Raw genomic sequence first — 18,070 nt, 5'->3', positions numbered from 1 at the left:
TTCCATCAATCTGGTGATGTTAGCTCTAGTGTTGCCGATATGAGAGATGCAATGTGGCTCTGACAGAGTTGAAGCCATTACACTCCATAATTCCGGACAGAGTGGAACTAAGGGCTGGCTAACACTAACATTCACTCATCACGTCAGGTCAGGCCTGCTCCACTGAGGAGAGGCCAAGGGCCGTTGGACCACTGGAAGTAGTGAAGGGTGTTTTGACTGAGTGTTGGCGTGAGTCTCCACTCTGGTCTCCTCAGCAGGCCTAATGGAGTGAGACTGCATCCCAAATGGCACCTTATATAAGAGTACTACTTTTGACCAGGGCCCATCGAGCTCTAGTCAAAAGTACTGCACTTTATAGGGAATAGGGTACCATTTGGGACACAGCCTGAGAGAGCGGACTGCAGACCAGACCAGATGAAGGGAGCAGCCAGGCCTTCTGTGCCTCTGAACAGCCTCCAAGTTATGCTCCCATGTGCCCAAGGAATGTAACAACAAGCTCCAACAGATCAGTGGTCTTAGGCATGTTTGGTGCCCGCCGTGAGGAGTCTTTGTTATCCCTCTAATTTCCCCATCTGAAGGCTGGGATTCAAACCACATTTCTCCTTCGTCTGAGCATTTTTCCATTACGTTAGATGCTGTGATTTTAAAAGTGTGGATGTGCACTTTAGGAAGTATGTGCTACGGTAGTAGTATTAGACGATAGATTAATCGTGCCATGTCACCCACCATCTCAGATTGTTCTGAAATGGTTTCTGTAGTTAAAATAATATTGCAGGAATGTTTCTAAATAAGCTAATTGGCCATTTCAATTGATAGTATTCATATAATATTCAATAAATAGTATAGTACCCAACATTCGATTTGGAACAAACCTCTTAACAATGATTAAGATTCGAGGAATCCAAATAAATCATAAAAAGCCATGGCCCACTCAAAACCCACACCAAACCCACCCCAATAGCCAGTATAATTTCTCTATGTTTGACAAGTAGTATGAGGCTGTGGCTTGGAGTATTGTTTATTGAGACTATGTAATATATTCTCAGTAAAGTTCTTGATGTGACCCCGTTTAAAGAAATTAGCAATTGAAGTAGCCATTGAAATTTGCCATTGCATTTTTCCTCAAAGATTAGTGTGAAAGTACCAGGCTTTGCCCACAAGATATATGTTTCTGCTACTGCCACACACTTTTATCCATTTTGTTGGTCTCTTGTGTTTATCAAATGGATCACAACATTTTCTTTGCGAATTTGGGTTGAAAACCAGTAGCTTTTGCTCATGATGAAAATATATTATGTGGTCATCCTCACAAGTCAAGTCAGTCTTCCATGAAAACAATTTAGTTTGTCCTTCTCTTAGCAACCTAATGCTTTAATCCAGCTCTCCTTGAATAGTTCAACAAGTGGCAGCTCTCTGAAAGGGCTTTCCATATGGTGCAATTCTCATATAAGGCCAAATATTTCCTGGAGAAATGGGCAGTTACTAAATATTGTGACTACCCTAATACAAAAATACAATTAGAAACCATTTCATGGTAGTCTTGTGTTTTGTTTTTATACATGTTGTGTGATAAATGACATTTAACATTAGACCCAACCCAATACCATTACAACACTGTGTGTGTTTGTGACTTTTACAATTGAAGACCCATCGAAACCATTCGAACTGCTGTAGTCTAATGGTTTGCTTGCTCACCAGGAATGGTCTAACTCAGGGAAGCGCAACTTTGATAGAGGGGACACAAAAGATTGGAACTTGTCATGAAGGCCTGCAGTTTTACAGCTAATTTCCTACAATTCAACATTTTGGCCATATTGTTGAGATTTTTTGTTGTTGCAGTTTTTAATATGATATGAGTGAGATAGTCAATTGTTAGTCAATGGAACACCCGCCCAATCCGTAATTCGACCATGATTACTAGAAGTTTAGATAACTGGCCGTCAGACTAATTTACCAATCTAAAAAAATTAAATTGTTGACATGGGTTGATTGAGTGACTGTCAGTGACTGACATAAGAGAAAAACTGTTGGATGCACAACCAAATTTCTAAATTGCACCTAACGCTCAACAATTGGTCCACGGGCCGCCAGTTGCCCATCCCTGGTTTTACTAATCCCAAACTTTTTCAAAGGGGAATAAACCACACATACAGGGGCCATTTCCTGGACACAGATTTAGCCTAAGAGAAGAATAAAGTGGAATAAAGACTGGCTTGAATTGTGAGGATAACCACACAATTTATTTCCATCATAAACAGAAACTATTGGTTTTCTACCCAAAGTTACAAAGAAAATTGTGATTAATTTAATAAAAGAGAGCAGAAAAATATAACAAAAGTATAAACACAACATGCAACAATTTCAAAAGATTTTCCTGAGTTACAGCTCATATAAAGGAAATCAGTCAATTGAAATAAATTCATTAGGCCCTAATGTTGTGGACTTTACACGACTGGGGATACAGATATGCATCTGCTGGTCACAGATACCTATTGGTGGGAACTGGAACATGCTATCGTACACGTTGATCCAGAGCATCTCAAACATGCTCAATTGGTGACATGTCTGGTGAGTATGCAGGCCATGGAAGAACTAGGACATTTTCAGCTTCCAGGAATTGTGTACGACATGGGGCCGGCGGCGGATGAATTGCACAATAACGGGCCTCAGGATCACATCACCGTATCTCTGTGCATTCAAATTGCCATCGATAAAATACAATTGTGTTTGTTGTCCGTAGCTTATGCCTGCCCATAACATAACCCCACCATGGGGCACTCTGTTGACATCAGCAAACCGCTCTTCCACACAAGACAATACACTCTGTCTGCCATCTGCTCGGTACAGTTGAAACCAACTGAAAAAGCTAACTGCCTGTGTATATTGGATTGTAGCTTCCATGAAAAGTTGCATATCACGGGGGCTGTTCGATGCTAATGCAGAAAGCCATAGGATGTTTTTGTGGTGGTTAGAGGTAACAAACTTGTGCACAAAATTAGATAAATAAGCTTTTTGTGCGTATGGAACATTTCTGGGATCTTTTATTTCAGCTCATTAAACATGGGACCAATGCTTAACATGATGCGTTTATATTTTTGATCAGTGTAGATAAAACGGTGTGGCAATAGCAGGAACAGTGGCATCTAGAGGGGGCAAAACTGGTACTTTCACACTTATTTATGAGGGGAAATGAAAGCTACTTCAAATTCACTGAGAATACATTACATATTATGAATAAACAATCCTCCAAGCCGCAGCTTCAAACTACTTGTCAAATATAATGTAATGATATTGTATACATATATATTTTTTTAAATGTAACATTTGTTTAACTAGGCAAGTCAGTTACGAAGAAATTCTTATTTACAATGACGGCCTACACCAGCCAAAGCCCTATGGGACTCCCAATCACGGCCGGTTGTGATACAGCCTGGATTCAAACCAGGGTGTCTGTAGTGACGCCTATAGCACTGAGATGCAGTGGCTTAGACCACTGCGCCACTCGGGAGCCCATCATTTAATATTATGTGAATCCTATAAGTTAAAAGGACCAATTTGGGTGCAATCAATTAGCTTAATGTAATCAGAGATCAAACTATATTTCAACAAAATAACTACAGAAACGATTTCAGAAGATTCTGAGATGGTGGGTGTCAAAATCCTCTTTCTTGTGCTTTTTGTGATGGAATGACCCAGATACCATCTTAAACAACTTATTTAGCCTACTTTGCATCAAGCGATCTACTGTAGATCTGTGAATTCGAAGAAGGGTAAAAGTCAACATGTGCAAATTGGAAGTGGAGGAAATTTGACAGCATTATCAATTTATTTCACTGTCCCTGGCAGGTCTGGCTAGCTATCTGCCAAATACAATGAACAATTTTCCAGACATTTTCTTCTACCTAAACTTAAGATAGAAAAAGAACATGTAAAAATGTATAATAACAACAACTAAATAACCTTAAATAGAGGTAAAAATCATCAACACAATGTGCTGCCCCATGATCTATTCCAGCTAAAGAGCAACATGAATCCAAAGTTGAATCAAATTAAGTATTTTATTAAATTGATGAACGAGGTATTTTGTCACTCCTGAGATTTGAAAAAGAAAGAAAATAAAATCTTGACAAGGTGAAATAAATATGACTGTATAAAAAAGAACAAGCTCACTTAAAATGTTTGGCAGTACATTGCCTATGATATACTATGCTGGCAAGGGGATGGGAGAAATGTTGGAAAGGTTTTTTATGATGAGGCACTGTAGCTGTGGATGGACTCCCTAAGGAGTAGCACGATGTATTTCTTCAGCAGTGGTATGTGTAGTGCATCCTACAGGAAAACAAGTGTGCCAAAGAGAGACCACCCAATCAAGAGGGAAGTGCCATTAAACCCAAAAGCTGTGTTGTAAAGCTACTCTTTTCATGTGACACATGAATGTCAACCCCCCCATTTTGCTAGCAGCACATTTTTTATGTGGGCATGGAACAGGTGGAGGCAGTTTTCCTCATGGACCTGCTTCATTCCATTCCCTGGATCATTACCAAACACTGTTTTTTAAACCAGTCACTGCTCTCAAGCATAACAGGATAAAGGGTAAATACTAGATCAGTGAAAGTGTATTGGAGTCGTCAGCTGCACTTGATGTTTTCTGCTCCTAGCCTTCTGCTAACCCCACACGGCTCTAACTAATAGGAGATGAGAGATTCTGAAATAATTCAGACCCCTTGACTTTTTCCACATTTTCAGCATTATTCTAAAATGGATTACATCATTTTCCCCCCTCATCAATCTACCCACAACACGCAATAACGACAAAGCGAAAACAGGTTTTTAAACATTTTAACAAATGTATTAAAAATAAGAAAGCATTCAGACCCCTTGCAATGAGATTAGAAATTGAGCTCAGGTGCATCCTGTTTCCATTGATCATCCTTGAGATGTTTCTACAACTTGATTGGAGTCCACTTGTGATAAATTCAATTAATTGGACATAACTTGGAAAGGCACACACCTGTCTATTTACAGTGCATGTCAGAGCAAAAACCAAGCCATGAAGTCGAAGGAATTTTGTCGAGGCACAGATCTGGGGAAGGGTACCAACAAGAAGAAGACGTTTGGAACCACCGAGACTCTCCTAGAGCTGTCGGCCCGGCACCACTGAGCAATCAGGAGAGAAGGGTCTTTGTCAGGGAGGTGACCAAGAACCCAATGGTCACTCTGATAGAGCTTCAGAGTTCCTCTGTGGAGATGGACAACCATCTCTGCAGCACTCCCCAAATAGGCCTTTATGGTAGAGTGACCAGACGGAAACCACTCCTCAGTAAAAGGCACATGATAGCCAGCTTGGAGCTTGCCAAAAAGCACCTAAAGAAATCTCAGACCTTGAGAAACAAGATTCTCTGGTCTGATGAAAACAATATTGAACTCCTTGGCGTGAATGCTAAGTGTCACTTCTGGAGGAAACCTGGCACCATCCCTACAGTGAAGCATGGTGGTGGCAGCATCATGCTGTGGAGATGTTTTTCAGCGGCAGGGATTGGGAGACTAGTCAGAATTGAGGGAAAGATGAACAGAGCAAAGTACAGCGAGATCCTTGATGAAAACCTGCTCCAAAGCGCTCAGGACCTCAGACTAGGGGGAAGGTTCACTTTCCAACAGGACAACGACCCTAAGCACACAGCCAGGACAACGCAGGAGTGGCTTTGGGACAAGTCCTTGAGTGGCCGAGCCAAAGGCCGGACATGAACCGGATCGAACATCTCTGGAGAGACCTAAAATATCTTTACAGTGACTCTCCCCATCCAACCTGACAGAGCTTGAGAGGATATGCAGAGATGAATGGGAGAAACTCCCCAAATACAGGTGTGCTAAGCTTGTGGCGTCATACCAGAGAAGACTCGAGGCTGTAATTGCTGCTGACAATACTTATGTAAATGTGATAGCAGTTTTTTATTTTTAATACATTTGCTTTGTCATTATGGGGTATTGTATGTAGATTGATGAGAAAAAAAACAATTTAATACATTTTAGAATAAGGCTGTAATGTAACAAAATGTGGAAAAAGTCAAGAGGTCTGAATACCTTCCAAATGCACGGTATATCTGCAGGAACTGGACACGGGAAAGAATCATGTTATACTTCCAGGGGTCTACGCTGACCGTTTTTACAAGGTGCACGTATGCGCCTATATTGAAAAATGTAGGCGCACACAAATAAATTTGGAGCACAATGAGGTATTGAAGATAAAATCCTTACTTTTTCTAGGCGCACTGGTGCTCCTAAATAGCAACATCAGCACAGCAAATTAGATCAGCACAACAAATTATTTTGGTGCATATGCGAGTAAAATTGTCACACTGTAGAGCCCTGATGTCGGTCTGATCTATCAAATAGATCTCGCAAGAAGGCTTTGCAGATAAGGGAGAGTGCTGATTTAGGATCAGGTCCTGCCTATCCATGCAATCTTATTCATTGTTATCTAAAAAAGGACAAACAGATCCTAAATCTGCACTCCTACTCTGAGACACTATGCATATATGCTCAGATCACAGTGTTATCAGAGTGCTTTAGCGTACCCTGGTCTCCAGTTCAGAAGGGAACTTGGTCTGAAACTGGCAGACAGTGCCATTGGTGTAGTCTCTCTGGATGAACACTTTGGCAGCGATAGCCGCCTGCTGCCTCATATCCTGCAAGCTGTGAGTCTGGAAGGAAGGAGAGGGAAAATGGGCTTTAGGCTAGTTGAAGAGCTCAATGAGGATTTAACAAAAAATGTATTAATGTTTAGGCCTAGATCGCATACATAGATGACATAGCCAAGATGTGCACACCAGACAATTTGAATTTCTACGACAAAAAAAAATAGTTTGCCTATTAGCCAAATCTATTCAACATCTGTTGGCATGAAGTAGCTAGAACAAACTACCATATCAACAAGCATAATTAATTTGTTTAACCGAGAGCCCTATTCTGTCACTTTTACCCCTACCTACATGTACATATTGCCTCAATTACCTTGTACCCCTGCATATTGACTTGGTACCAGTACTCCTTGTATATAGCCTCATTACTGTTATTTTATTGTGTTACTATTTACCTTTCCCCTCCCCCTTACTTTTTAACTCATGTGACAAATACAATTTGATTGATTTGTAAATAATATAAAATGGCTGCCATTTTACTGAAAAACAGATTGCAGTAGGGAGTGGACTCTATGGCTGCCCTGCAGCTTGTTTTATATTAGACAGGAATACTGATAGATAATGAATGCTGACAAATGGAGGACTGTTGAAAACAAAACGTGTAACCTATTAATCACAAATTAGACTTGGCAATGCTTAAACACCAGTATAAGGAAACAAATGACATGGAACACCACCCTATTATCTGATCCAACAAGAAGGCAATGAATTAGGACGGCTAACGTTAATCATTCATAACTTTAACATGTTTCATAATGGAAACCACAACCAGACTGGGAGACCATCAACCTAAATGACCCCCAGCGGAGTGGGAGGGATGGCTTGCATTCCAACTGGCACCCTATTCCCTTTATAGTGCCTGCTTTTGACCAGAGCCCAATGGACCATGATAAAAATTAGTGCACTACATAGGGAATGGGGTGCCATTTGGGACAAAGACTCTGAATAATGATTAGCCTACAGTGTGCTGTGCTAAAATGATATACTTTGTGAGGTCCTTCATAAACCACACTGTAGCTTCAGTAGTGTCTCAGACTACTGTAGCATAAAGGCATTTCTATGTAAATAAATAAATACATTTAAAAAGTTTTAAAAACTTGACCAGTAACATGTGAAGTTCATAGGAACACGTCAGATTGTGTCAAATGAAAGCTAAAAGTCTATATTTTTTAGATATAGAGGCATATAAATATTTCTCAAGCATTTTCCATCCTAAATATTAGAAATGGCAACTGCTTTGATTTCTGTTCAAACAGATGAAAAATAGGGCTTAAAACAAACGGCTAGCAGAAAAGGGGCTTTAAAAGGTATTAGCAATTCATCAAAACACAATAGTGTGTTGAAGTAAAGACCATGCCAACATTTTTATTTTGTTTTGCAGAAAAAAAGTGCCTTCTGTAAGTTCAAGAAATATTGCCTAATGTCTTGTCATTCTGTTACCAAAAACCCACATATCTTGAAGATATTTTCTAATCTCTCCCTCATGACAAGGGAGGATAATGAAAGTTCACAGAAGTACTAAGTAAAGGTAGCCTACCATTTAGTAATAGGGTTTTTACTGATAATAAATCATAAACCAGATTGTTAAGTGGTTGAAACACATAATTCTGTTACCAAATCGCTAACAGAATGACCCCCACCCCCCAAAAAGATGCAACAGAATGACTACAACTGAATCGGCAACAATGGGAATTCATAGTAGTGACAATCCACCGTTGGGTCACCTGCTACAGTCCTCCCTTCCACTTGTATACTGTCATGTTCAGCTCATAACTGTTTGCTTTCTCTTTCAATCAAGATGTGGTTAAAGCAGGAGTATAAAAACAGTCTGAACAACCCCTCCCTCTCTCTCACTCAGTCTCTCTTCTCTCCAGTTAATGTCACCTCTCCATGAGTCCCTGCTCTTTCCATTTACTGTAACAGCCCTCTCACCCACTGAGCACCGACTGAAGCCGGATGTCCACGGACGTTGAAAAGTTGTTGAAATTTGGCCAATCCAAATCTGAACCAACCATAAACATCTGTTTCACACCTTTGGACAGCACAGTTCAGTAAAACAAAAGTTGAGTAGAGGTCAGTACAATACAGTACTAGCGTTGACACAATATCCAAATTTTGACTTCGATACCGATACCGATACCATATTTAGTATCACGATACTCAATACCAAAATGTAGTACCGTGAAAAAATAAGGCGTATTAGCTAAATTCACAGAATGGCACTTGATCCAGGCGGATCTCTTGAGTTCAATATAACTACGTTAGACATTTTTTATTTATGAATGTATGCATGAATGAATCAATTGTACAAATCATACAATCAATTTGACTTAGGCTTTTTATCAACCTAACTACATATCATAATGGTAATCATTTATTTAAAAAGGTAAATCTCTAGTCTATTGATAAACTGGGTAAATCAAAATGTAGCCTAGGTCTATTCACAATACAGGTGAATGCATATTTAATAGGAGTGTGTGCATGCAAAAACGCCATTCATTTTCCTATAGGCTTTGACCAACGAACCATAGCACAGTTATTGCCTACAAAAAGACGTCATTACTATTTCTCTCTGTTTGAGGATTGAGCAAAGAGGATCTTGACTGGGAGAGACATGAGGTGGGAAGAAGAAGTGAATAAATAAAGTTTATGGTGACGATCAGCTTTGAAATCAGCAATTTTTGAAATCAGCAATATTTTGTGTTAACAAAGTACTAGAGTATTGAATTGATGTTAGCTTCAGCTGTAAGCTAGCAAGGAAAGTTAGACTACAAAGCTGGAAGCCACCGGTATCTTCTTGAATTGTAAAGTGGTCTAGCCTGTGATGGACATTGTCTTGTGAACAGTTATGAACAGTTGCAACATTTCTATATGCTGTTTTGCATTATTCAAGTGTGATGCAGCCCAGACTCCCAGTGAGTGAAGTGGTTCCTCAGGACAGGCTAGAGCTAGCGATAGGTAAGCGGAGCAAGCACGGTGGTCTCGCGCTACAAGGCGACATCGGCTGCGCTGATAGACAGACTTGATCCTATTTCAATCAGTAGATGACGTGAGACACATTTGACAGAAGTACCGAACTATTTTTTAGGTTCTAGTATCGAAAAAGTACAGACGTTTCGGTATACCGTGCAACACTATGCTGTACAGAGTAGAATAAAGTATCATTTATTGTATTGTACTCTACTGCATTTTACTGTACTGAACTATACTCTGCTGTGATGTCCAAACTTGTGAAATACTGATGTCTATTATTGGTACAGATTTGGTCCAGTCCCATCAAATTTGGTCTTGTTTGGGGCAGTGCTCATTAGAATAATAGCCATTGTGTGGAATAATTATAATTATATACCCTTTGTTGGCAATGACAGAGGTCAAACGTTTTCTGTAAGTCTTCAAGGTTTTCACACACTGTTGCTGGTATTTTGGCCCATTCCTCCATGCAGATCTCCTCTAGAGCAGTGATGTTTTGGGGCTGTTGCTGGGCAACACAGACTTTCAACTCCCTCCAAAGATTTTCTATAGGGTTGAGATCTGGAGACTGGCTAGGCCACTCCAGGACCTTGAAATGATTCTTACGAAGCCACTCCTTCGTTGCCCGGGTGGTGTGTTTGGGATCATTGTCATGCTGAAAGACCCAGCCACGTTTCATCTTCAATGCCCTTGCTGATGGAAGGAGCTTTTCACTCAAAATCTCACGATACATGGCCCCATTCATTCTTTCCTTTACACGGATCAGTGGTCGTGGTCCCTTTGCAGAAAACAGCCCCAAAGCATGATGTTTCCACCCCCATGCTTCACAGTAGGTATGGTGTTCTTTGGATGCAACTCAGCATTCTTTGTCCTCCAAACACGACGAGTTGAGTTTTTACCAAAAAGTTATATTTTGGTTTCATCTGACCATATGACATTCTCCCAATCTTCTTCTGGATCATCCAAATGCTCTCTAGCAAACTTCAGACGGGCCTGGACATGTACTGGATTAAGCAAGGGGACACGTCTGGCACTGCAGGATTTGAGTCCCTGATGGCGTAGTGTGTTACTGATGGTAGGCTTTGTTACTTTGGTCCCAACTCTCTGCAGGTCATTCACTAGGTCCCCCCATGTGGTTCTGGGATTTTTGCTCACCGTTCTTGTGATCATTTTGACCCCACGGGGTGAGATCTTGCATGGAGCCCCAGATCGAGGGAGATTATCAGTGGTTTTGTATGTCTTCCATTTCCTAGTAATTGCTCCCACAGTTGATTTCTTCAAACCAAGCTGCTTACCTATTGCAGGTTCAGTCTTCCCAGCCTGGTGCAGGTCTACAATTTTGTTTCTGGTGTCCTTTGACAGCTCTTTGGTCTTGGCCATAGTGGAGTGTGACTGTTTGAGGTTGTGGACAGGTGTCTTTTATACTGATAACAAGTTCAAACAGGTTCTGTGAGAGCCAGAAATCTTGCTTGTTTGTAGGTGACCAAATACTTATTTTCCACCATAATTTGCAAATAAATTCATTAAAAATCCTACAATGTGATTTTCTGGATTTTTTTTCTCTCATTTTGTCAGTCATAGTTGAAGTGTACCTATGATGAAAATGTCATCTTTTTAAGTGGGAGAACTTGCACAATTGGTGGCTGACTAAATACTTTTTTGCCCCACTGTATTTATCAAAGACTGCTGGTCAAAAGTTTTAGAACACCTACTCATTCAAGGGTTTTTCTTTATTTTTACTATTTTCTACATTGTAGAATAATAGTGAAGACGTCAAAACTATGAAATAACATATATGGACTCATGTAGTAACCAAAAAAATGTGTTAAACAAATCTAAATATACTTTATATTTGAGATTATTCCAATAGCCACCCTTTGCCTTGACAGCTTTGTACACTCTTGGCATTCTCTCAACCAGCTTCATGAGGTAGTCACCTGGAATGCATGTCAATTAACAGTTGTGCCTTAGGGCTATCTTCTGTATACCACCCCTACCTTGTCATCACAACACAACTGATTGGCTCAAATGCATTGGCTCAAAGTAAAGAAATTCCACAAATTAACTTTAACAAGCCAAAGGGTGGCTACTTTGAATGATCTCAACAGTAAAATATATTTTGATTTGTTTAACACTTTTTTTGTTACGACATGATTCCATGTGTTATTTCATAGTTTTGATGTCTTCACTATTATTCTACAATGTAGAAAATAGTCAAAATAAAGAAAACCCCTGTAATGTGTAGGTGTGTCCAAACGTTTGACTGGAACTGTATACATGCATGCATGTATGTACAGTGGCAAGAAAAAGTATGTGAACCCTTTGGAATTACCTGAATTTCTGCATAAATTGATCATAAAATGTTATCTGATCTTCATCTAGGTCACAACAATAGACAAACACAGTCTGCTTAAACTAATAACACAAACAATTATACGTTTTCATGTCTTTATTGAACACACTGTGTAAACAGTCACAGTGCAGGGTGGGAAAAGTATGTGAACCTTGGATTTAATAACTGGCTGACAATTTTGGACCATTCATATTTACAAAACCGTTTCAGTTCAGCAATATTTTTGAGATGTCTGGTGTGAACTGCTCTCTCGGGGTCATGCCACAGCATCTCAAATAGGGTTGAGGTCAGGACTGACTGGGCCACTCCAGAAGGCGTATACTCTTCTGTTGAAGCCATTCTGTTGTTGATTTACTTCTGTGTTTTGGGTCGTTGTCCTGTTGCATCACCTAACTTCTGTTGAGCTTCAATTGGAGGTCAGATAGCCTAACATTCCCCTGCAAAATGTCTTGATGAACTTCGGAATTCATTTTTCCGACAATGATAGCAAGCTGTCCAGGCCCTGAGGCAGCAAAGCAGCTCCAAACCATGATGCTCCCTCCACCATACTTTACAGTTGGGATGAGGTTTTGATGTTGGTGTGCTATGCCTTTCTCTCCACACAGTGTTGTGTGTTATTTCCAAACAACTTAACTGTAGTTTAATCTGTCCACGGGATATTTAGCCAGTAGTGCTGCGGAACATCCAGGTGCACTTTTGCAAACTTCAGACGTGCAGCAATGTTTTTCTTGGACAGCAGGGGCTTCTTCCGTGGTGTTCTCCCATGATCACCATTCTTGTTTAGTGTTTTACGTATCGTAGACTCGTCAACAGAGAAGTTAGCATGTTCCAGAGATTTCTGTAAATCTTTAGCTGACACTCTAGGATTCTTAATCTCATTGAGCATTCTGCGCTGTGCTCTTGCAGTACTCTTTGCAGGACGTCCACTCCTAAGGAGAGTAGCAACAGTGCTGAACTTTGTCCATTTCTAGACAATTTGTCTTACCGTGGACTGATGAACATCAAGGCTTTCAGAGATACTTTTGTAAACTTTTACAGCTTTATGCAAGTCAACAATTCTTAATCTTAGGTCTTCTGACATCTCTTTTGTTCAAGGCATGGTTCACATCAGGCAATGCTTCTTGTGAATAGCAAACTCACATTTTGTGAGTGTTTTTTATAGGGCAAAGCAGCTCTAACCAACATCTCCAATCTCATCTCATTGATTCGACTCCAATTAGCTTTTGGAAAAGTAATTAGCCTAGGGGTTCACATACTTTTTCCAACCTTCACTGTGGATGTTTAATTGATTTATTCAATATAGACTAGAAAAATACAACAATTTGTGTGTTATTAGTTTAAGCACACTGTTTGTCTATTGTTGTGACTTAGATGAAGATTAGATCAAATTTGATGACAAATTTATGAAGGAAACCAGGTAATTCCAAAGGGTTCACATACATACATATAAACAGTGGAAAGGAAAAGTATGCATATCCATTTTTATATTTTTTTACTTTCTTTGCATTCAGGCCCACGGGGAAGGGGTGGTATGGGTTGGGTTTTCTGTAGTCACTGGGGGGGTTGGCAAGCAACCTTGGATGTTTAGGCGGATGAGGGACTTAGGGGAATCTAAGTGGAGGGGGTGGGCAGATATATATGGGGGGTAGGGAGTGACAAGACAACCAACCTGTTTTGCTAGGCGGGGTGGGAAGGGGTGAAAAACATGGTTTCTGGGGGTGGAGGCCCTTTTTGTTTATTTTTCTTTACACATCAAGTTTATTATCACAAATCCTATGTAAATCAATATAATAATTTCTCTGTATTTTTTTTTACTTTTCTTTTTCTTTTGAGTGGCAGCCCACAGGAGCATGTTATATGAACTGAATATATGAATTGGTATGAATGTTGTACCTGTCACACTCCAACAAAAAAATGACAAAACTAATTTTAAAAACTTGGTCACCATGTTTAATATTTTACGGCTATTAGGTGCATAATCCATCATTACGCCAAGCTGTTTTAACAGTGGTCTCTGGCTGCTTCCCAGACAACACTAAAAGATATCATCAACTCTAATCTGACATGTTTATCTAGCTATCTTATCGGGATTTATCTAAGCAATGATGTTCTAATTGGTGGGAGAGTATAGAAGCTATAGCCATTTCAGGGTTATTTTTGTCTGAAGGAAAAATCTATTCACATAACATGCCAGAGAAGAGTAAAAGAATGTATGCACTCACTACTGCAAGTTGCTCTGGATAAGATCGTCTGCTAAATGACTCAAATGTAAATAGTTACACCTATTGGCTAATAGTCCCATGGTCGGTCGGTCAGTCGGTCCGTCCAGTGCTCTCTCTCTCGCGCTCTCTCTCTCTCCTAACATTTTAAATAACCAGCACCAATAGCTTAGATGTTTTTTGTTTTCAACATTGCATTCTGAAAACAGTCTCACTCTCATGAAATACTTAACTAATTAGCTAGCATAGCTATCTGAATAGTGTTATTGTGAAGTACACAGACAGATAAGGGACATTTTTATAACTCCTTCTTAGAGTTTTGATAGCTAAGCTAAAGTAAGTGAACACAATCAAATTTCTACTCTCATATGCTGACTTGTCTACCCTACAACCATCTACACAAGGTGGGCCAATAAGTTACTGCCATTGCATTGTAATAAGTGAATAGCGTTACTTATATTACATTAAGAGTTATAATATTAGCCATTAGTTATAATAGTTATGAGGGGGAAACCTATTCAACTTCCAGATAAAAAATACTGGAACGAAGGAATGTGTTATTATTGGATCTGATTTAAAAGTGGAACTGACAATGTTTTAGCAACAATAAATTTTTATTAAATCTGTTCATATATACCCACATATATACCCACTGGTATTTTTGTTACATTATCTGACAAGCGAGTACTTAGATATGGTCATTTTCACATTTTCATAGAATGTTTCAGAATAACGTATAGTAAGGCATGTGAAAATTCTATAGCAATACACAGTGGGAAAGCGGCAGTGCATTTGGACAATTAATAGACACTGCAGTAAATAAAACCTAATAAAAAACATCCGTCTTGTCAAGGGTTGAAGTCTATGCAGACCGGTGAGCCATACCCAATCAGAGCTAAAGTAGGTTTATATGCAAGTATACCATTTGCCACACGGCCCTGCCATCATTCACATTGAACTGGACTGTGGGTTTACAGGCAGTAGCAATAGTGTGACTTTAAATAACTAGAACTCATTCGTCAAAAGCCACAAAATACACCTGAATGGACTTCTGCAAATATGTATATACCACGAGAGTCCTCTTGGATTTGGGAACTTCACAGTCCTATTGATCAAACAACCTTGAACAAGTAGGCTCTCTACCCCTCAGTTGCCTATGCACATCAACAACAAGATCAACAACTAATTCTAGCCAGAGCAAGATGAGCTAAAAATCGAACAAGGGAACATTAGATAAACCCTTTCAAACTTTTTCAGCTAGTTGGCCGGGGAAAACGACGGGGAATAGTAGCCTGCTCGTCCTTCTGCAGCTTGCCTGCCAATGCATGCTTGTCTCAACCCACGTTTTCACAACTGAATAGGAACTTGCCTGCCTGTCCGCTCATTTGATCAATGACAAATACATTTGATTTACAACTAAGAGATATGCTAACTGTGGATAACAGTTGTTCAAGTTCAGCATAGCTAGCTAGCAAAGCAATTCAATTCACATTTCTTGCTAGCTAACCAAACGACACCTGCATCTCTAGCTGTAGCCACCAAAAAACGACGAGGGGAAAGGGTCAGTCACTCACCCACTCCTCCAATGACATGACATCCTCCCAGCTGATAGCTAGCTAACGTGTTTCTAACTTGCTAAATAAATAACTAGCCACATAAGTAGACACGCTAGCTCAGAAGTGTCAAACTCAATCAGCACACTGGCCATATATAGCCTACTTGTTGTTTTTTAAACATGCAACCTAAACTGGCCATTGTTTTAGTAGAAAAAACATGTCAATTTATAATGTCCACTTATGTACATAGGAAGCTGTATATAGCATTTTAACATATTAAAACAAAATAGGTCAATATTTGTCCAGACTTCGCTTGCTGCTTTGCTTGCAATGTGCATACTATGCTGCGACCCTAATCAAAAAGGATTTAATAACTTTAAATAAAATAATAAAAAACGATCTATAGGTTATTGTAACACTTACACTTAAAACATGTTCACCTGTGCGGTTGAATGCATCTTTGCTGTATTGTGCACTCAAAATGTATTGTAGTTAAATAGCCAGCCTAGGCTACTGCTCAAATGTTGCTGTAATAGGTCTACACATTTCTCCTTTACACGGTGATTTGTAGCAGGTTGTGTGTCGCTTAAGGGTCCTATTCGGCCGGTTGGCCTTGTGTTTGACACATGTGCTAGACTATTATCCACGTTATGACTGACTTGTGATCATTGCTCTTGCTAGTTTGATTGTATTGACATTCCTAGCCTTAGTGACAGTGGACCGTTTTTGTTACTCAAAATATTGAGTACATTTTATATTGAAACAGTGCATCCCGAATGGGTGTAGGCAGCAAACAATGTAACAGGCCAGCTGTGATTTAAAACCTGATAGCAATATTTTTTGGACTACCAAGAAATGAATTGGTGAATTACGTGAATCATCCATTAAATTGCATCCATCTATTCTGCTATTCTGCCAACAATGCCTTACCGTCATTGAATTTTGTCAAATATAACCTATTTTTGAAACATCTTATACAATTGGTTTGTACAAAGTAGTTAAACGCTGTCAGTTCCACTGTAAAGAAGCACTAGCAATGTCATTATCTAGCTAACGTTAACTCAGAAGCAAAACGACGTTTCTCAATCTGTTTCACACATTCGTTAGAAAAATAACACCAAACACGAGTTGGCTAATATAATTTAATACAATTACAATGCTAAGTTTAATCATATCAAAGACAAACAACCCACCATTCTTTAGCTGTATAATGTTAGCTATTATCATTTCGATAGGCTTGCTAGCTAACGTTAACTACTAACTTAGCCAAGTTAGCTAACAAGCTAGTTAACAGTTAGTCAGGGGTAAAGACGATATCCATTTGAATTAGCAAATGTGTAACTATTATACTATTCAGATGACGAAAGTGTATTGCTACAGACTGCTGGGGGGTATTTATGATTAAAACTGATCACAACATCCCTTACCTCAGCCATGTTGACAGCTCTCTGTTTACCTTCCGCAAGCTCTAAACTGAGTACAGCAACTAATGTGTCCGGATACAAGTTGTCCAATTCACGAGGTTCCGTAGCAGCAAACTGCAATGCACTCTGTAGGAATAACGAACAAAAAATCTATAATTTGCTATCACACTTATAGATATACAGTGCCCATTATTGGATAAATTAAACAGATTTTGAGTTAATTTTCTACTTTTCCAACTAGTCCGTGGCATCGCGAACTACGCCCTACACCAGAGCTACTCTCAAACCAACGATGTATATAGGCCTAAACCCTGATCTTGATGCTCATTCTTGGTCATTGAGAGGGTTTGAAGCCATCGGTCGCCCATATTGGCACTGCCCAGTAGACGTCTGTAAAACAAAAAATGTTAAAAAACGAATGTAGACAGTAAAAAACCGCTGTGCTATTTGTCTGTATAACCAAATAGCGATGTCTCTCAACTCTAATCTAATAGACACAATCTAATTCGAGAGATTAGGAGCATGGGGTTTTTAGTCTATGATGAGAAAATTGAGGACTCATTCTAGTCATTAGCAAGTTAATTTTTTTATCTGATAGGCATGAAGAATTTTCATGGTGGATTAGTGTTACAGCTTTTTGTGCCAATACAACCATGTGAAGGTGTGAAAAATATTGCCTTAACATTACCTACCCCCACCATTACACATTTTATTGCACCCTTTACCAGGCTGTGAGTTTCTTTCTAGGCCTATCTTTTAAAAAAATCTATGTTCACTATCCATCACTAAAATTAACACAAAAGCCCATGTCCAGGTAAATAGTAATTCTAGAAGTGACTTTTACTGAGCA

General features: G+C 39.4%; 1 protein-coding gene across 2 annotated transcripts in view; it reads right to left on the bottom strand.

Annotated features, from left to right (window-relative positions):
* LOC112248679 (golgin subfamily A member 7-like) overlaps positions 1 to 17,369 on the bottom strand; it is a 33,664-nt gene extending 16,295 nt beyond the window's left edge. The window contains exons 1-2 of one of the 2 annotated variants that reach the window (XM_024417910.2): positions 17,224 to 17,369; positions 6,576 to 6,701 (exon numbers count right to left, since the gene is read on the bottom strand). In XM_024417910.2, coding sequence (XP_024273678.1) covers positions 6,576 to 6,701; positions 17,224 to 17,232 — 135 coding nt within the window. In that variant the 5' untranslated portion in view covers positions 17,233 to 17,369. Of the gene's footprint in view, positions 1 to 6,575; positions 6,702 to 15,814; positions 15,897 to 17,223 lie in introns of those variants that run through there. The other variant, XM_024417909.2, reaches the window with a different exon arrangement.
* Positions 17,370 to 18,070: the final 701 nt, after the last annotated feature.

This window comes from Oncorhynchus tshawytscha, linkage group LG04, assembly GCF_018296145.1.
Source record: "Oncorhynchus tshawytscha isolate Ot180627B linkage group LG04, Otsh_v2.0, whole genome shotgun sequence".
Classification (NCBI taxonomy): domain Eukaryota; kingdom Metazoa; phylum Chordata; class Actinopteri; order Salmoniformes; family Salmonidae; genus Oncorhynchus; species Oncorhynchus tshawytscha.
This window is presented reverse-complemented; position numbering and strand designations above follow the sequence as displayed.